The 21,759-nt window shown below is 40.6% G+C and overlaps 1 protein-coding gene across 4 annotated transcripts in view; it reads left to right on the top strand.

Moving 5' to 3' along the window:
• Positions 1–21,759, top strand: part of LOC129830110 (neural cell adhesion molecule L1-like protein) — a 133,559-nt gene that overhangs the window by 87,447 nt on the left and 24,353 nt on the right. For all 4 annotated transcript variants that reach the window (XM_055892352.1, XM_055892355.1, XM_055892354.1 and 1 more), the window contains exons 12-22: positions 1,279–1,445; positions 1,899–2,061; positions 2,255–2,379; positions 2,831–2,932; positions 5,407–5,604; positions 6,290–6,360; positions 6,503–6,725; positions 9,362–9,477; positions 15,597–15,801; positions 16,178–16,300; positions 17,941–18,114. In XM_055892352.1, coding sequence (XP_055748327.1) covers positions 1,279–1,445; positions 1,899–2,061; positions 2,255–2,379; positions 2,831–2,932; positions 5,407–5,604; positions 6,290–6,360; positions 6,503–6,725; positions 9,362–9,477; positions 15,597–15,801; positions 16,178–16,300; positions 17,941–18,114 — 1,667 coding nt within the window. The remainder of the gene's footprint in view (positions 1–1,278; positions 1,446–1,898; positions 2,062–2,254; positions 2,380–2,830; positions 2,933–5,406; positions 5,605–6,289; positions 6,361–6,502; positions 6,726–9,361; positions 9,478–15,596; positions 15,802–16,177; positions 16,301–17,940; positions 18,115–21,759) is intronic.

Genomic DNA, 21,759 nt, shown 5'->3' with positions numbered 1-21,759 from the left:
TGGGAGCAATTATTAGGAAATGTAAGACATACAAGACCACTGATAATCTCCCTCGATCTGGGGCTCCACGCAAGATCTCACCCCGTGGGGTCAAAATGATCACAAGAACGGTGAGCAAAAATCCCAGAACCACACGGGGGGACCTAGTAAATGACCTGCAGAGAGCTGGGACCAAAGTAACAAAGCCTACCATCAGTAACACACTACGCCGCCAGGGACTCAAATCCTGCAGTGCCAGATGTGTCCCCCTGCTTAAGCCAGTACATGTCCAGGCCCATCTGAAGTTTGCTAGAGAGCATTTGGATGATCCAGAAGAAGATTGGGAGAATGTCAGATGAAACCAAAATATAACTTTTTGGTAAAAACTCAACTCGTCGTGTTTGGAGGACAAAGAATGCTGAGTTGCATCCAAAGAACACGATACCTACTGTGAAGCATGGGGGTGGAAACATCATGCTTTGGGGCTGTTTTTCTGCAAAGGGACCAGGACGACTGATCCGTGTAAAGGAAGGAAAGAATGAATGGGGCCATGTATCGTGAGATTTTGAGTGAAAACCTCCTTCCATCAGCAAGGGCATTGAAGATGAAACGTGGCTGGGTCTTTCAGCATGACAATGATCCCAAACACACCGCCCGGGCAACGAAGGAGTGGCTTCGTAAGAAGCATTTCAAGGTCCTGGAGTAGCCAGTCTCCAGATCTCAACCCCATAGAAAATCTTTGGAGGGAGTTGAAAGTCCGTGTTGCCCAGCAACAGCCCCAAAACATCACTGCTCTAGAGGAGATCTGCATGGAGGAATGGGCCAAAATACCAGCAACAGTGCGTGAAAACCTTGTGAAGACTTACAGAAAATGTTTGACCTCTGTCATTGCCAACAAAGGGTATATAACAAAGTATTGAGAAACTTTTGTTATTGACCAAATACTTATTTTCCACCATAATTTGCAAATAAATAAATTAAAAATCCTACAATGTGATTTTCTGGATTTAGTTGAAGTGTACCTATGATGAAAATTACAGGCCTCTCTCATCTTTTTAAGTGGGAGAACTTGCACAATTGGTGGCTGACTAAATACTGTTTTGCCCCGCTCTATTTAGGAACTAAAATTGCACTTCAATCAGGAATTTCAGGTGTCTTTGAAAGCAAAGACGTATTAGAATTCAATTTGTGTTACAATAAAATGTGTTTTTGTGTAATTATTGTATATCCAACGCAGTTTTAACATGTACATGTCCGGTAGAGAAACAGCTTATCAACTCTGAAATGCATGTCTTCTAGGAACAAGGATGACACTACGGAATCTGTTGAGGGGGAACGATTCTCAGTTTTTAAGAATGGATCCCTACAGATCAACCAGGCAGGGAAAGAAGACAGTGGGGAATATGTATGTTTCGCCACCAATTCAGAGGGAAAATCAGCCATCACAGCCTTTTTGGACGTCAAAGGTATTTCAGCACCTTAGACAGCATTGAATGGCTTATCATTAGCTTTTTTCATTTGCACTTTGAAGGAAATTGAGTTTAGGACAAATAATAAGGATGTTGGCTTTCAGCCATATTGCTTTTATCTATCTAATCCTTTCAGATAAGTGGTGACAGGAAAGGTAGCAAGGAAAATATGGCATTCATTATCATCCAGACATAGTTCAATTCAGCCAACCTTGCTTTGCCGATTACTTGCAAACTGCCCAGGGAAACTCCAAGAAAAAACAATGGTTATCCCATTGTATCCTCTCTCATTTCTCTTGTGTGTAAAATGTCTGTAACTCTCTCTCACCTGACTTACATAGCTAGCTTGAGACTTCAAATATGGCCCGCAAGACTTTCAAATGTAACTGAACATCAGAAGAGTATAAGATCTTGTGTAATTCACCCGGTAAATGTATTTGTATGTTTCAGATCCTACCCAAATCGTGGAGCCGCCGCAGGACCTGCACATATTAAGTGGCACCACAGCCCAGCTTACATGCCAAGCAGAGTATGATATATCTCTTAGGAACGAGTTTCAGATAGTCTGGAGCAAGGATGGGGAAGAGATACCCCCATTCACAGAACAGTCCAGGTAAGATACCCTAATGGGATTGTTACCCCATTTTGTATACAAGTATTCATCACTATACTATTACAAGAGTGTAGGAAGTTGGATCACCTCACAAAGAGTTCAGAAATATCCACCTATTAAGATTGACAGCTTCACCACTGATACAAGTGAATGTATTATGAGTCTCTCTTTATAAATGTGCTTTTATTATTAGATATTTTCTGGATGATGGAATGCTACAAATTATCAATGTAAACCAAAGCGACAAGGGAACATACACATGTACCGCCAGAACCAATCTAGACCAGGACACCGCCTCTGCACTTGTTACTGTACTGGGTAAGCAGCATCACCGTCAGTTTCAGTAATGCCATTGTACTACGTCTGTAGTGCTGAAGTGCACAATTCAGGCCCTGGAGGTCCGCAGTCCAGATGTTTTTTATTTATCTTTGGTACCTACGGTGCTTAATAGGGATCTTACTGATTGGCTGAAGAGTGCACCTACCTGTGTTGTGTTCATTAGGCACCAAACGGAAGAAATTAGACTGAAAGAGGGACTACCTGGATGAAAATGTACAATTTTAGTCTTCCTTAGCAAAACATAATTTTATTTTTTCCCCATTGCATGCCCCAATGAACATGTCCCAGGTGTCACAGGTAGAAGTCAGTCCCTAGTTACTATAAAAGGCGGACAAAGATGAAATGTAGCAGGAATGCGGTCCTCAAATGACTGGAACTGTGCACCCCACCATCATAATGTGATTGCAATGTTGCTGTTATGTTGTTTCAGATGTCCCTGATGCTCCAGAGGATGTGGAGCTGTCTGAACAAAAGAGCTGGAGTGTCCGGTTGGCCTGGGTACCCGGTGACGACCACAACAGCTCTGCCACTGGTAGGCCTGGCTACCACAGTCAGCGGTCTTCACCCTCAACCTTTTGCTATAGAAAGGAGGGATGTCCTCAAATGTACACCGTACCTGTGGGACTAGAAAGAGAAGATCAAATGTGGTCCCAGTTTCAGCATACTACAAACATATACTGAACAAAAATATAAACGCAACATGCAACAATTTCAAAGATTTTACTGAGTTACAGTTCATATAAGGGAATCATTCATTTGAAATAAATAAATTAGGCACTAATCTATGGATTTCACATACAGATATGCATCTGGTCACAGTTAACTTTTTTAAAAAGTTTGGTCAATACCAGTCAGTATCTGGTATCTGGTGACCACCAGCCTCATGCTGCGCGGCACATCTCTTTCAAATAGAGTTGATCAGGCTGTTGATTGTGACCTAGGGAATTTTGTCCCACTCTTCTTCAATTGCTGTGGGAAGTTGCTGGATATTGGCGGGAACTGGAACACGCTGTTGGGCACATTGATTCCAGAGCATCCCAAACATGTTCAGTGGTTGACATGTCTGAGTATGCAGGCCATGGAAAAACTGGGAAATGTTCAGCTTCCAGGAATTGTGTACAGATTCTTGCGACATGGGGCCGTACATTATCATACTGAAATATGTGGTGATGGCGACAGATGAATGGCACTACAATGGGCCTCAGGATCTCATCACGGTATCTCTGTGCATTCAAATTACCATCGATAAAATGCAGTTGTGATCGTTGTCCGTAGCTTGTGCCTGCCCATACCATAACCCCACCTTCATCAGCAAATCGCTTGCCAACACGACACCATACCTGTGGTCGGCGGTTGTGAAGCCGGTTGGATGTACTGCCAAATTCTCTAAAATGACATTGGAGGCGGCTTATGGTAGAGAAATTCCGATTGAATACTCTGGCAACAGCTCTGGTGGATATTCCTGCAGTCAGCATGCCAATTGCATGCTCCCTCACGTTTAACATCTGTGGCATTGTGTTGTGTGACAAAACTGCACATTTTAGAGTGGCCTTTTATTGTCCCCAGCACAAGGTGCACCTGTCTAATAATTATGCTGTTTAATCAGCTTCTTGATATGCCATACCGGTCAGGTGGATGGATTATATTGGCGAACGAGAAATGCTCACTAACGGGGATGTAAACAAATTTTGTGCACAACATTTGAGAGTAATTCGCCTTTTGTGCGTGTGTAAAATGTCTGGGATCTTTTATGTCAGTTAATGAAACATGGGACCAACACTTTACAAGTTGCGTTTATATTTTTGTTCAGTGGACTAAAAATATTATGATTGTCATGTAACACTTGGGGGTGTTATTCCTCAATATATTATAACCCCTTTCCTGAAACTGTAAAAAGAGATTTCTATAATGTGAAATATATACACAGACAAGGTACACTATTGTGAAGTTGAAACGTCTAGGAGCCACAACGGCTCAGCCGCGAAGTGGTATGCCACACAAGATCACAGAACAGGACCGCCGAGTGGTGAAGCGCGTAGCATGTAAAAATCGCCTATCCTCAGTTGCAACGCTCACTACCAAGTTCCAAACTGCCTCTGGAAGCAACGTCAGCACAATAACTGTTCGTTGGGAGCTTCATAAAATAGGTTTCCATGGCCGAGCAGCCGCACGCACACAAGTGTAAGATCAACATGTGCAATGCCAAGCGTCAGCTGGAGTGGTGTAAAGCTGCCATTTTACTCTGCAACAGTGGAAACGCGTTCTCTAGAGTGATGAATCACGCATACACCATCTGGCAGTCTGACGGACGAATCTGGGTTTGGTGGATGCCATGAGAACGCTACCTGCCCGAATGCATAGTGCCAACTGTAAAGTTTGGTGTTGGAGGAATAATGGTCTGTGGCTGTTTTTCATTGTTTATTCTCCCTAGTTCCAGTGAAGGGAACTCTTAATGCTAAAGCATACAATGACATTCTAGACGATTCTGTGCTTCCAGATTTGTGGCAACAGTTTGGGGAAGTCCCTTTCCTGTTTCACTATGACAATGCCCCCGTGCACAAAGCAAGGTCCATACAGAAATGGTTTGTCGAGATCTGTGTGGAAGAACTTGACTGGCCTGGACAGAGCCCTGACCTCAACCCCATCGAACACCTTTGTTATGAATTGGAATGCCGACTGCGAGCCAGGCCTAATCGCCCAACACCAGTGCCCGACCTCACTAATGGTCTTGTGGCTGAATGGAAGCAAGTCCCCGCAGCAATGTTCCAACATCTACTGTGGTGGACAGCCTTCCCAGAAGAGTGGAGGCTGTTATAGCAGCAAAAGGGAACCAACTCCATATTAATACCCATGATTTTGGAATGATATGTTCGACGAGCATACTTTTGGTCACGTAGTGTATTTCGATATTTCCTAATGTAGACATACAATGTAGTACTTTTTCAGTACACAGTATATTTATTTCTGAATGGCTGATATATGATTTTGTATACTGTACGAGCACAGAGTTCATAGTGGAGTACGAGGAGAGTCAGTGGGATCCTGGGACCTGGCGAGAACTCCAGCGAGTCCCTGGCAACCAGGTCACAGCGGTGTTGACATTACACGGCCACCTGAACTACCAGTTTAGAGTGTATGCAGTTAATGCCATTGGGAAAGGGCCCCCAAGCAACCCCACAGACCGATACAAAACCCCTCCTGCAGGTTTGACTTTCTCTGTAACCTGTTATAATCTTATTATACGTTTATAACTGTGTAACTTTATATATAGGTTAACTTTGCCAGCAGCATACCACTGCTGGCTTGCTTCTGAAGCTAAGCAGGGTTGGTCCTGGTCAGTCCCTGGATGGGAGACCAGATGCTGCTGGAAGTGGTGTTGGAGGGCCAGTAGGAGGCACTCTTTCCTCTGATCTAAAAAATATCCCAATGCCCCAGGGCGGTGATTGGGGACACTGCCCTGTGTAGGGTGCCGTCTTTCGGATGGGACGTTAAACGGGTGTCCTGACTCTCTGAGGTCATTTAAGATCCCATGGCACTTATCGTAAGAGTAGGGGTGTTAACCCCGGTGTCCTGGCTAAATTCCCAATCTGGCCCTCAAACCATCATGGTCACCTAATAATCCCCAGTTTACAATTGGCTCATTCATCCCCCTCCTCTCCCCTGTAACTATTCCCCAGGTCGTTGCTGCAAATGAGAACGTGTTCTCAGTCAACTTACCTGGTAAAATAACGGTAAAATAAAAAAATAAAAATATATATAGGTTAAGAGGATTTTAAAGTTTTCAATGAACTGGCCATTGTCATGTGAAGAGTTATTTTTGTCCATATGCGCCCTAAAGGAATTGTCTTAACACAAAGCAAACTATATAATAATGCATATGTCCTCACAGCTCCTGATAAAAACCCAGAAAACATCCAAATTCAGGGTCATCTGCCCCATCAAATGGATATCAGTTGGGAGGTGAGAGAGACTCATAACTGCATCTATAGCTACCCTTAAAGGCAGCAATTGTATGCTGTATGTCTTAGATACAAGTAGAGTATGTTGTAGATACCTTATGTGTTTAATGACGTACTTTCTGTTGTGTTGTCCTCTGTCACAGCCACTATTGCCTGTGGAGCACAATGGTCCAGGCCTGGAGTACAAGTTGAGCTACAGGAAACTGGGGGTAGAAGAGATCTGGAAAGAGCATCTTGTCAAAAGACACGCCTTTGTCGTGACGAACACCCCCACATTCGTCCCCTACGAGATCAAGATCCAGAGTCGCAACAGTCACGGCTGGGGCCCAGAACCCAAAGTAGTGACAGGGTACTCCGGGGAAGACTGTGAGTAACAGACCACCAGAGTGTTTCCTTTAATCCAGTGAACTTCATACATCTGGCCTCTTTTTGGCAATGTCCCAATTATCAGTCCCTCGTCCCAAAGTGTGCGCGTTCACTTCCCCTATATACAGTTGAAGTCAGAAATTTACATACACTTAGGTTGGGGTCATTAAAACAAGTTTTTCAACCACTCCACAAATTTCTTGTTAACAAACTATAGTTTTGGCAAGTCGGTTAGGACATCTACTTTGTGCATGACACAAGTAATTTTTACAACAATTGTTAACAGAGAGATTATTTAACTTATCACTGTATCACAATTGCAGTGGGTCAGAAGTTTACATACACTATGTTGACTGTGCCTTTAAACAGCTTGGAAAATTACAGAAATTATGTCATGGCTTTAGAAGCTTGTGATAGGCGAATTGACATAATTTGAGTCAATTGGAGGTTTACCTGTGGATGTATTTCAAGGCCTACACCTTCAAACTCAGTGCCTCTTTGCTTGACATCATGGGAAAATCAAAAGAAATCAGCCAAGACCTCAGAAAAAAAATTGTAGACCTCCACAAGTCTGGTTCATCCTCGGAAGCAATTTTCAAACGCCTGAAGGTACCACGTTCATCTGTACAAACAATAGTATGCAAGTATAAACACCATGGGACCACGCAGCTGTCATACCGCTCAGGAAGGAGATGCGTTCTGTCTCCTAGAGATGAACGTACTTTGGTGTGAAAAGTGCAAATAAATCCCAGAACAACAGCAAAGGACCTTGTGAAGATGCTGGAGGAAACAGGTACAAAAGTATCTATACCGAAGTAAAACTATATCGACATAACCTGAAAGGCCGCTCAGCAAGGAAGATGACACTGCTCCAAAACCGCCATAAAAAACCCAGAATACAGTTTGCAACTGCACATGGGGACAAAGATCGTACTTTTTGGAGAAATGTCCTCTGGTCTGATGAAACAAAAATAGAACTGTTTGGCCAAAATGACCATTGTTATGTTTGGAGGAAAAAGGGGGATGCTTGCAAGCCGAAGAACACCTTCCCAACTGTGAAGCACGGGGGTGGCAGCATCATGTTGTGGGGGTGTTTTGCTGCAGGAGGGACTGGTGCACTTCACAAAATAGATTGCATCATGAGTCATTAGGAAGGAAAATATGTGAATATATTGAAGCAACATCTCAAGACATCAGTTAGGAAGGAAGTTAAAGCTTGGTCGCAAATGGGTCTTCCAAATGGACAATGACCCCAAGCATACTTCCAAAGTTGTGGCAAAATGACTTAAGGACAACAAAGTCAAGGTATTGGAGTGGCCATCACAAAGCACTGACCTCAATCCTATACAACATTTGTGGGCAGAACTGAAAAAGTGAGTGCGAGCAAGGAGGCCTACAAACCTGACTCAGTTACACCAGCTCTGTCAGGAGGAATGGGCCAAAATTCACCCAACTTATTGTGGGAAGCTTGTGGAAGGCTACCTGAAACGTTTGACCCAAGTTAAGCAATTTAAAGGCAATGCTACTTTAAAGGCAAATACTAATTGAGTGTTCTGACCCACTGGGAATGTGACAAAAGAAATAAAAGCTGAAATAAATCATTCTCTCTACTATTATTCTGACATTTCACATTCTTAAAATAAAGTGGTGATCCTAACTGACCTAAGACAGGGAATTTTTACTAGGATTAAATGTCAGGAATTGTGAAAAACCGAGTTTAAATGTATTTGGCTAAGGTGTATGTAAACCTCCGACTTCAACTGTATATAGTATAAATTTACAGTTTCTTCACTGATTTGAAAGGAAATAGTGAATGAGTACGCACTTCAGGAGAAAGGAGACATTATTGGGATGTACACTTTTAAGGCTGAATAGGTGTATCATAATGTGCAAGTAGGGGATATGAGTGTTTTACCAAGCCCACCCAGGGGAGGCATGTTGCTCTTCTATATGAATGAAAACCATTTTTCTACTCTTAGTTGTATAAAGCAAGTAATCATTGGTTGTATCATACATTTTACATTTCCATTGTTTATCTACTGTTCTGATGTGCAGATGGTGTTGTAGTGTATCCTAGTACTACTCTCTGTTAAGCGACCCAACTTCCATTTCTGACAAAGAGCCCAATATTATTCATTTATGTGAACATTGCATCTTATCCCTCCCCCATTTTCTTTTCTTCAGTTGTCTTTTGGCATTGTTTTCGGGATAATGTATCAGGTTAAGTGTCTGTAATTTTTTTCTGGTTATCACCCCAGTTCTATGTAGGTGTACTTCAAGTAGTCCCCTCACATAATTTTTTTTTAACCTTTGCAAATCAAATTCTCACCTTTGTCTGAGCAAATTGTGAGATTTGAAACATAATGACACAAAGGATAATGGATCTTAGTTTTGTTTTTCACACCCTCCATACTATAATCCCCCCCCCTCTACATAGACTGTACTAATACGTACCCTCCATAGTTTCATACAGAAGTGGAAATGCTTTTGTTTTATATAGTGTGTTTGTTCCTTCTTGGTGTTGTATTTCTTTGTAAATATGTGCTACCTATCCTTTGTCTACTGTGTGTGTGTGGGGGTGTGGGTGTGCGTGCGTGCGTGTACTATTGCTACTGATTGGTGCCTGTCCTCTCCAGTGCCTACAGCTTCCCCACGGGACGTGGCAGTGGAGGTGTTGAACACCACCCTTCTCAGAGTCAGTTGGACGAGGGTTGCCCAGGCAACATTGCGTGGTCATCTGGGGGGCTACAATGTGAGTGTTCAGGGTCGTGTTCATCAGGTACCAAATGGAAGAAAATGGACTGAAATAGGGAGGATCTAGCTTGTCCGCTAAGGGGGTCTCAACCCACGGTTTGGGGACCAGCGTCTGCTAAATGACTAATGTCAAATGTAAATGTAAACATTAATATTTAGTGGTAAAACATTTTAAAATGCTTTCCATTGTGTGGCCTAATGAACATTATCCAAGTTTCTCTTGGCCCATCTGCCTAGCTCTTCTTCACCCAATGTAGGGCCTTTACGTCTCACCTAACATAAATACTGGGTCACCTGTATATATCCCTGGGTAGCCTACTCCCCAGGCTGTATTCCTATTTGAGAAACAAAAATGTGGAATATTTAGGCTGAATGTAAGGTTGCATGTGTGTTTCTCAAGTCAGGGTACTCTGTGTAATCTACCATTTTGTGTACATTATGTGCCCATTTAGCATAGCATGTTTTACATTGAAGTTAGATAGCAGTTAGCATTAAGTCTTGGCGACAAACCGCATTTTACAATATACCGTTATTAATACACGGACCGGTTTGGATTTTTACTTTACATTTGGTATATGTTATATAAATGTAATAACTGAATAGTAAAACTCAAAAAAGTATGGCAATCGTCCGTTATTATCACCAGTAAAAGACTGCTAACAGTTGAGAACTGCTAATTTGCTAGCAGAGCTTCGGGTGTGCACATGTACTTTACACTGCCTTCAGAAAGTATTCACACTCCTTGACTTTTTCCACATTTTGAACAAATTTGCTTAACAAGTCACATAATAAGTGTACTCCACATAAAATTATCTGCAAGGTCCCTCAGTCGAGCAGTGAATTTCAAACACAGATTCAACTACCAAGATCAGGGAGGTTTTCCAATGCCTCTCAAAGAAGGACACCTATTGGAAGATGGGTAAAAATAAAAAAGGAGACATTGAATATCCCTTTGAGCATGATGAAGTTAATAATTACACTTTGGATAGTGTATCAATACACCCAGTCACTACAAAGATACAGGTGTCATTCCTAACTCAGTTGCCAGAGAGGAAGGAAACCGCTCAGGGATTTCACCATGAAGCCAATGACTTTAAAACAGTTACAGGAGAAACATTTGGATGGATCAACATTGTAGTTACCTAAATGACAGAGTTAAAAACAAGGAAACCTTTCCAGAATACAAATATTCTAAAACTTGCATCATGTTTGCAGTAAGGCACTAAAGTAAAACTGTGAAAAATGTGGCAAAGAAATTTACTTTGTCCTGAATACAAAGCGTTATGTTTGGGGCAACTCCAACAACACATCACTGAGTACCACTCTTTATATTTTCAAGTATGGTGGTGGTTGCATAATTTTATGGGTTTGTTTTTCATCGACAAGGACTAGGGAGTTTATGATAAAAATAAATGGATTATGCAAAATCCTAAAGAAAAACCTGGTTCAGTCTGCTTTCCAATAGACACTGGGAGACAAATTCACCTTTCAGCAAGACAATAATTTAAAACACAAGGCCAAATATACACTGGAGTTGCTTACCAAGATGACATTGAATGTTCCTGAGTGGCCTAGTTACAGTTTTGACTTAAATCAGCTTGAAAATCTCTGGCAAGACATGACAATATGTAAAGGCTTTCTTCCAGGGGTGAAGGAGAGGACCAAAGTGCAGCGCGGCTAGTGTTAAACATGTTTAATACAAACACAAGTGAAACACTACAAACAACCTACAAAATAACAAATGTGCAAAAACCGATACAGACCTATCTGGTGCAGAACACAAACACAGAGACAGGTAACAAACACCCACAAAATCCCAACACAAAACAAGCCTCCTATATATATATATGAGTCTCAATCAGAGACAACGACTACCATCTGTCTCTGATTGAGAACCCACACTAGGCTGACATAGAAACAGACAAACTAGACACACAACATATAATTCCCACCCAGCTCACGTCCTGACCAACTAAACACATACAAAACAACAGAAAACAGGTCAGGAACGTGACACAATAGCTGTCTATCTAGCAATGATCAACAACCAACTTGACAGAGCTTGAAGAATGTTAAAAAGAATAATGTGCAAATATTGTACAATTCAGGTGTGCAAAGCTCATTTCTAAAAACATGTTTTCACTTTGTCATTATGAGGTATTGTGTGTTGATGGGTGAAAAACAATCAATTTAATATATGTTTAATTCAGGCTGTAACACAACAACATGTTGAATAAGTCAAGGGGTATGAATTCTTTCTGAAGGCACTGTATGCCATGAATAGTACCTGTGAGAGCGCTGGCACCAGCAGTGCGCACATAGTTTTTGCCATGAATCTTACCTTTGAGTTAGTGCGGGTGCCGAAAGCATCTTATAAAATGGCACAATGCACCTTGTGGCGAAAGTATGAACTGCCGTTGAATCCATTGAAAATACATGGTCTTAGAGGACAATCATTATTGTGATGAAGGAAAATTGACTTTTTCACAAAATAGAGGCATACAAAGACAAGTTAATGTTTTACAGTTTGGAAATAATAAATGAGTGAAGTAAATGAATGAAAAAGCTAAACATATATTTTTTGGGTGAAGTTTAATTGAACAGTATAAAACAATCAGAAGAGAGAAAGTCCCATTTGAAACCACTTAGAATGTATTTGTTGCCTCCCTGGGGATATGCACTACTCATGAAGCATATTTAGAACTTGTATTATTAAAAAACAAAATATCGTCAAATACCCTCATACCATAAAAAATAAAAGAAAATGTGATATGATATTTTGGCCATGTCACCCAGCCCTAGTTATCATTAGTCAGCAGCAGTTAATTCCCAATGGCACTTGAGTCATTCTTGAGTTGCAATGGATTTTGGCATTGAAATTAGAAAAAATTGCTAATTCATAGATTTTATTTATTTAAATGTGTTTGGGTGCGTCTTCCCATTTTTAAATCAATTTATATGGCAGCTTAATGACTTCAAATGTTTTATTTTATTATGATAACCAGTCATTTCCTTTCATCTAAATAGAGTAACACCAATTACACTTTATATTTAGTAACACCAAATCATTAGCCTGAAATCTAGAACCTGTTTTTCTAACATTCCACTCAATTTTAATAGCCTTCTTTGTTTTAATGATCTATAAAATATATTAATACTTTTTTATTTTCTAGCATTCAAAATAATAAGTCCCCAAAACATGTCACTACAACTCTAGTGGGAAAAACTAATTTGCTTGCACTAAATACATTAAATATTAGATAAACAGAACGTGTTTCAGTATAAAGGGCTTGCATTATGTTTGATCATTGATAAACAGTTCAAATTAAACAAAAACATGAATGATGCGTTTAACTCTTTGCCATTTTAAAGATTTTTTCATGGTTGCAAGGGATGCAAAATCCAACGCCATATAACAATTACCTACAATTACCAACCTGACAAAGTAGGTAGGTCAATTTTAAAGATTTTACTGAGTTACAGTTCATATAAGGAAATCAGTCAATTGAAAGAAATAAATTAGGCCCTAATCTATGGATTTCACATGACTGGGGTCACAGATACCTTAAAAAAGGGTAGGTGCTTGGATCAGAAAACCAGTCAGTATCTGGTGTGACCACCCTTTACCTCATGCAGAGCGACACATTTCCACATAGAGTTGATCAGGCTGTTAATTGTGACCTGTGGAATGTTGTCCCACTCCTCTTAAATAGCTGTGCAAAGTTGCTGGATATTGGCGGAAACTGGAAAAAGCTGTCGTTTACACGTCGATCCAGAGCATCTTAAATATGCTCAATGGATGACATGTCTGGTGAGTATGCAGTCCATGGAAGAACTGGGACATTTTCAGCTTCCAGGAATTGTGTAAAGTTCCATGCGACATGGGGCCATGCATTATCATGCTGAAACATGAGATGATGGCAGAGGATGAATGGCACGACAATGGGCCTCAGGATCTCATCACGGTATCTCTGTGAATTCAAATTGACATCGATAAAATGCTATTGTGGGGCACTCTGTTCACAGCGTTGACATCAGCAAACGCCACAGAATGCTATACACAGTTGTGAGGCCGGATGGACGTACTGCCAAATTCTCTAAAATGATGTTGGAGGCGGTTTATGGTAGAGACATTCAAATGGAATTATCTGGCAACAACTCTGGTGAACATTTTTGCAGTCAGCATGCCAATTGCACGCTCCTTCAAAATTTGAGGTTTTCATCAAGGATCTCTCTGTGCTTTTCTCTATTCATCTTTGCCTCGATCCTGACTAGTTACACAGTCCCTGCCACTGAAAAACATCCCCACAGCATGATGCTGCCACCACCATACTTCCCCGTAGGGATGGTGCCAGGTTTCCTACAGATGTGACACTTGGCATTCAGGCCGGCCAAAGAGTTCAATCTTGGTTTCATCAGACCAGAGAATCTTGATCCTCATGTTCTGAGAGTCTTTAGGTGCCTTTTGGCAAACTCCAAGCGGGCTGTCGTGCCTTTTACTGAGGAGTGGCTTCCGTCTGCCCACTCTACCATAAAGGCCTGATTGGTGGAGTTCTGTAGAGATGGTTGTCCTTCTGGAAGGTTCTCCCATCTCCATAGAGGAACTCTAAAGCTCCCTGACCAAGGCCCTTCTCCCCCGATTGCTCAATTTGGTTGGGCGGCTAGCTCTAGGAAGAGTCTTGGTGGTTCCAAACTTCTCCCATTTAAGAGTGATGGAGGCCACTGTGTTCTTGGGGACCTTCAATGCTGCAGACATTTTTTGGTACCCTTCCCCAGATCTGTGCCTCGACACAATCCTGTCTCTGAGCCCCCAGGACAATTCATTCGACCTCAAGGCTTGGTGTTTGCTATGACATACACTGTCAACTGTGGGACCTTATATAGACAGGTGTGTGCCTTTCCAAATTATATCTATCAATTGAATTTACCTAAGGTGGACTCCAATCAAGTTGTAGAAACATCTCAAGGATGATCAATGGAAACAGGATGCACCTGAGCTCAATTTCGAGTCTCATTGGAAAGGGTATGAATACTTATGTAATTTAAGGTATTTCAGTTTTTTTTTTATATACTTTTGCAAACATTCTAAAAACCTGTTTGCTTTGTCATTATGGGGTATTGTGTATAGATTGCTGAGGATTTTTGTTTAATTTAATCAATTTTAGAATAAGGCTGTAATGTAACAAAATGTGAAAAAAGTCAAGGGGTCTGAATACTTTCCGAAGCCACTGTATTTGGACAGTGAAGCAACATTTTTTTATTTGTCTCTATATTCCAGATTTTGGGATTTGAGATCAAAGGTGTAATATAAGGTGACAGTACAGAATGTCACCTTTTATTTGAGGGTATTTTCATAAATATCTGTTTTACTGTTTAGAAATGAAATCACTATGTATCTAGTCCTCCCATTTGAATAATTAATTTGAACACATTCACATATAATGTATTAAAGAAGTCAAAAGTTTAGTATTTGGTCCCATATAGTATTGATTGCATGCATTGACTACGTCAAGCTTGCGACTCTACAAACTAATTTGCAGTTTGTTTTGATTGTGTTTTGGGTTATGTTTTGTCCAATAGTAACTGAATGATGACTAGAGTAATTTTCTTTAAGTGAGTAGGTGAGATGTTTCTGATACCATGATTTAGAAAAATCATGAATGAATCATAAATAATTATGAGTGAGATCCCTTTCAGAGGCGACAACAAAAAATGGGGGTTATGATCTTTGTGCCACTGTAAGCTTCTCTCTCATCCTTATTCACAATTCATTCATGATTATTCATGAATGGAATGGATGGAAAAGTGTTCAGAAACATCTTCTATTCTTACTTACAATAAAAGTGACTCCAAAATGGCACAAGACATGCTGACATTCTGTACTGTCGCCTAATATGAAAATCTCAAATGCTGGAGTATAGAGACAAATTAAAATGGTTAGCTTCACTGTACAAATACATATGGAGGGGGGTGTGTATGTCCAATAAAAATATAGAATAAATAACAAAAAAAAGGTCCTGTGAAACAATCTCCATCACAAACAAACCTTTTCTCATTTGAATATCATCTTTGAAATGGCTGCCATATAAGTCTCTTCATTTTCTATCCTTCCCTCAGGTGCACTGGCTGAGGAAACGGAGTCTCCTACATTCCAACAGAATTCCTGAGGAGAGACATTTCCTGACGTTCCCGGGGAACAGGAGCCATGCCATGGTACCTGGCCTCAGACCCTTCTCGGAGTACAGACTGACCGTCAACGTCTTTAACAAAAGGGGCAACGGCCCCAATAGTGACCCCGTCACCTTCCAGACTCCAGAAGGAGGTAAATATTTGGCAGAGGGCTGTGTGCACTCACAGGTTTACTACAAGGCATAACAGTACAACAATGCCAACTTTGCGTAGCAGATGTGAGGTAGTTAGCTGTGTCCTTTAGTAATAGTCATTGTGAAGTGACATCACCCACCCTGAGAACTGTGGTGTTGTCGCAGAACACAACATGTTACTGTAAGTGTGAGTGTTTGGCTTATACTGTATATTAATACATCATTTGTGTGCCTTGCTGAAAAATGAAGCTCAAAATATGTGAATGCTAAAGGCTATAGATTTCACAGCAAGGTAAGCCTAAGTATGTTCGATACGATTATGACGGATTGTAGGCTGAATGTGTAATGTTTGTTTGTTTTTCTATGTTTTGACAGTTCCCGAACAAGTGCCCATTCTGACAGTGTCAAACGCCCAGAGAGACTCTATCACCCTGGTGTGGGCACCCCCCTTTGAGGCCAACGGCATCCTTATGGGATATCTCCTGCAGTACCAACTCAGTATGTACACACATGACCATATTAGTATTACTTGATGAGTATGTACTCATATGACCACTCTAGTATTACTACAGTAGATGAGTATGTACACACAACTTCACCACAATTTTAACAGCTGAATATTACTCTTGACCTACTATTACCTAGCGGTCAGTTTAGACTGGTCATTTACTTTAGTACAGTTTGCTGTTTTCCAATAGCTGCACTATCAAAACCTGCACTAGATGGTGCTGTTTAAATACTCAATGGTCAATTGGGTTCTCTCTAAAGCTCAATTATTGGTATTGCCCACTGGCAGAGAGTTACCTCTATAGGCATATAAAATGTAGTTGCTGTTTTTCCCCTAATAGAATGGAAACGTTTACTAAATCAAAAGAAGACATGACTAGTGTTCATATGTCATTATATGCTTTCTATCACATGGAATTCAAATGAAACCATTCACATCTTCTATGAAGAGAACACTTATCTTATGGAGAGAACATTGAGGTAAGAGGCTTTCATCACATACATTACATTTTCCTTTTACCTGCATTTATTTTGCCTGACATTTCTGGAGTCTTTGTGTGAAATGTTATGGGAGACCCTTCCCTGCAGTTGTTCTAGCACCCACTGAGCCAGTCGAGCCTCTGAATGCAGCCAGCATGCCCTTTTCAGTGCTTGTCATCAGATATCAGCATTTCACTGATATTAAAGTACAAGGAGCCAGTGGGAATATGAGCATTACAATAGAACTGGTTCAGAGAGTCTAACAGGCTGGCAAATATACAGTATTACAACAACAACAACAAATCAACAAGGAAATCTTAAACCTTATCATTGTATAGTGGTATCTCTTTATGCACATGCTGCTTCAGAGCAACGTCTTTAGGAATAGGCACTAATACAGAAAAAAGTGAGGCAGTGAATTGTAAGTGCAGTAATTGGAATCTGTAATCGATGGGTAAAATACTATAACACTAACATCTCCATTTATTTACCACGAGACCTGACAAGGAAAACCTCTGGAGTGTAATTACAGCATATGAGTAGGCCCCAGACTCTTTGTCAAGTCTTGTAACTAGAGTCGTGTTTTCCTCGTCAGCTCACATAGTCAGCTCACATAGTCAGCTCACAAAACTCCTGGCACAAAAGCCATGACCCGTGTCATGTGAATGTTTGACTGTGAGCTGCATGAGATGATCTCTGCTCCAGCCTCTCCAACCAAATGTGTATTTTTGTGTATGTGTGTGTGTATATCTTCTTCTTGGGTGGTCCTCTGTACCTCAGTTGGTAGAGCATGGGGCTAGCAACTCCAGTATAGTGGGTTTGATTCCCGGGACCACCCATACGTAAAACTCTGGCTCCCGAGTGGCGCAGCGGTCTAAGGCACTGCATCTCAGTGCTAGAGGCGTCACTACAGACCCAGGCTGTATTGCAACCCGCCGTGATTGGGGAGTCTCATAGGGCGGCGCAAAATTGCCCGGCGTCATTAGGGTTTGGCCGGGGTAGGCCGTCATTGTAATAAGAATTTGTTCTTAACTGACTTGCCTAGTTAAATAAATGTTAAATAAAACATTTAAACAATTATGCACGCATGACTAAGTCGCTTTGCATAAAAGCATCTGCTAAATGGCTTCTATTATTTTCTTCTTCTATAGTAAATGAGACGATGGGGGATATGCAGGAGGTGAACGTCAGCAGTGCCGACACCACCCAGTGGTTCCTTCAGGGCCTGGGGGAGATGAGCAAGTACATGTTTTACTTGAGCGCCTGCACCAGGGTGGGTTGCGGACCCCAGCGCATGGAGGAGGGTAGCACAGTCACAGAAGCAAGTGAGTAGCCAATCCACAGGAGGATGGATCATGGTTGAGGGAGTTGATGGCTGTGTTAAACTCTGATTTACTTTATGCTACGGAACAAAACACTACGCAACGCAGCTATGGTTACATGTAGTAGGCGTCGGTACGCTTGTAGCTCATAACCAAATATAATCTCAGCGACTCCTCAAACAATAATCCAAACAACATTGTTGATTTATTAGAATCCACAAAATGTTTTTTTGTTTGCAAGTAATAATAACTGTGATTCTAGGCTATTTTAAAATTTTTACAGCAGTTTTCTGCTATCTCGCCGTGAGGAAAAATTCTGTTATATTTTTTGCTTATATTGGCGTGAACGCATTCAAGCAACATATCAAACTGGGATAATGTTGTAGGTTACACATTATTATATCATATGGGGAGATGTGGGAAGTTAAAAGGCTAGCTTGTTTTTTACAACGAACTAGTAGACAAAACAAGGTAATAGTAAATAACTCTAAACTGTCTCCTACACCTACAGAAGTTGTTTTGAAATCGCATCCATTCATGTCAAGCCAAATACTACTACACATGTATAGCTTACACTACAGTGTTATGCAAATAAATGTGCAATCAAATATTCAACGACAGCTTCAAACCCTTTTGTTGTTTTATGGTTGACATCTAGATTATGAGACAAACTGTATATTCTGACAACTTTTAGCAAATATCAGGCAGCCACCTTGATGAAGTTGAATGAGACAACCAGTTTTTGAAGTGTTGAAGGGAGTTGTAGTACGTGCTTGGAGTCAGTGCTCCTATTGAGACATTATAGTGTCTGTCATTACTGAACATTGTAGAGTAGATGACTCTGAATGGAGATAGAAGGGCCTATTAGGCATGTGTGCCTTCCGGCCATGTCAGTCATTATCTACAAGATGTATGTGTGGCAATAGGGGAGCTGGAACGCAATGAGTTTGGAGACATTGATGGGAGGTGATAGAGAGTATAAAGTTGATACTACATACAATGGAACATCCATGGCACTGTGAGATGCATCATGGGAATTTGGGAGAGAGAGTTGTGTGTTTTGTTTCTGTTTGTATTTGAGTGTGGGTGGGTGCCTGTGCCTGTGAGAGAGAGCGAGAGTGAGGATGAGAGAGAGAGTGACATGAGTGAGAGAAAGAAATAAGAGTATGGTACAAAGGAAATAGAAAAAGAGAAACTACTGAGAAATTGAACAAGCACAACAGCTGTGATACAAGGACACAACAGCAGTGATATCAGAACAATGTGTTGGACTCTTCAACTGGTCTAAAACCATCTATTTCTGTCTGTCTCCTCATGGTGTAGCAAAAAAGTGGGGAAAAAATGTATGTTGCATTTAATACAGATAGCAAAACCACCTACCAAAAATCCCTTAGCAAAACAGTGTTTCACCAGATATTCAATTACACTGACTGCACAAAACATTAGGAACACCTGCTCTTTCCATAACATAGACTGACCAGGTGAATCCAGGTGAAAGCTATGATCCCTTTTTTTTTTTTTTTTACAATTTTATTTGATATCTTATAAACAATACAAAACATACACATACTGTACAAACGACTACATCATATAAACATCAACTACATCACACCTGCCCAGACCCACTTGCACCCCCCCCCCCTCCCCCGATCTCCAGTGGCCGCATCACTTTCCGCCACATGGCCTGAAACTGCACCATTTTGTTTCTTTCCGTAGCCCACACACTTTCAATATTTAAATGTTAAATCATTACATTTTTCCATTGTGTTAATGATGGCGGGTTTCAAGATGAGTGATGAAGAGAATCATCCAACCCATCGGGTATCTCACTACACCCCCACATGCCATGTCTTGAAATAGGAAGACAGACGGATTAAAAGTAAGTTTGCATTGTAATAGTTCTGACAGCCAACTTTCTAGCTATGCCCACAATTTCCGGATTTTATAGCATTCCCAGAAAGCATGGATTATTGAGCCATTATTAGTTTTACACTTAAGACATGACTCTGCCCTTGTGCTGTAGAATTTGTGAATTTTGTCTTTTGTATAATAAATTCTATACGTTCGTTTTATACTGGATTAAGCCTAAATTATCGTTAACTGTAATTTCGTTAGTTCTGCTCCAACTTTCACTCTATCTTGTGCCAACATCAGTTCTTTTTAAGTCTTGGTTCCAATAGTTTATATTTTTCCTAAGAGATTGTCAGTTGGACATGCTCTCTGCAAGGTTTTGAATATCTTCCCTATCATATGAACATCCTTTCCTGACTCAAATTGTAACGATGTGCGCTGAGAGTCGGGAAGCAAGTTCAGGGAGGGAATACATTTAATAAGGGAACGGAACTTTAAAACAAGAAACACGAGCAGCCTGGTGACCTAGAGGCCGGAGAAGGGAGCACACGTTACACAAAAAAGATTCCCTTAAGGTTGCTCTGATGTCCAAAAGATTTCAATTTGAAATTTTGTGTTATGTAACTTTTAAGTTGCATGTATTTGAAACATAATTAAAAGTCATTAATGGTTTCTATGCCTTTAGTTTTCCATGTGGACCAATTTATCGGTGAATTCTGAAAAGCTATCCAAGTATTGTTCCATAAGGTTGTGTTTTAGGGAGTGATATTGATTCTTGTAGAACACGTTTAATTTTCTTTCCATATTTTTATAATGTTCTTAACTATGACGTTGTTAATGTTCTTAGCTTTATCCTTTGAAAATTGACACGTAAAAAGATTCCCAGGATAAGCATTGCATTTACTGTAACTATACACTGAATCTACAAAACATTAAGATCACTTGCTCATTCCATGACATAGACTGACCAGGGGAATCAAATCAAATTGTATAGGTCACATACTTTAAAAAAATGTATTTAGCTAAGCAAGACATACACATATTTATCAAATAAAATAAAATTGTATTGGTCACATACACGTGATTAGCAGATGTTATTGTGGGTGTAGCGAAACGCTTGTGCTTCTAGCTCCAACAGTGCAGTAATATCTAACAAGTAATATCTAACAAATTACACAACATATACCCATACACCCAAATCTAAGTAGGAATGAATTAAGACTATATACATATGAATGAGCGATGTCAGAGCGGAACGGACTAAGATGCAGTAGAGTAGTATAGAAAAAACAGTATATACATATGAGAGGAGTAATGCAAGATATGTAAACATTGTTGAATGAGATACCATAGAATAGTTTAGCCGGTCCGGAAGCAAGATGTCAGTCTCGGCGACGTGGCTGGTTTTCCTGCCACATGCGTCTCGTGTCTGAGCCATTGAATTGCGACTCCACTTTATCTCTATACTGACGTTTAGCTTGTTTGATTGCCTTGCGGAGTGAATAACTACACTGTTTATATTACCAGTCGCCTTGCCATTGTTAAAGGCGGTGGTTCGCGCTTTCAGTTTTGCGCGAATGTCACAGTAGGTACTACGTCTCCTATACACTTCCTTATGAACTCAGTCACTGTATCCGTGTATGCGTCTAGATTATTTTTGCATGCTACCTGGAACATATCCCAGTCCACGTGATCAAAACAATCATCAAATCAAATGTTATTTGTCACGTACACATGGTTAGGAAATGTTAATGCAAAATGTTGTAAAAGGAAATCCAGCCATGTCGCCGAGACCGA

The sequence above is a fragment of the Salvelinus fontinalis genome, chromosome 31, assembly GCF_029448725.1.
Source record: "Salvelinus fontinalis isolate EN_2023a chromosome 31, ASM2944872v1, whole genome shotgun sequence".
Taxonomy (NCBI): domain Eukaryota; kingdom Metazoa; phylum Chordata; class Actinopteri; order Salmoniformes; family Salmonidae; genus Salvelinus; species Salvelinus fontinalis.
This window is presented reverse-complemented; position numbering and strand designations above follow the sequence as displayed.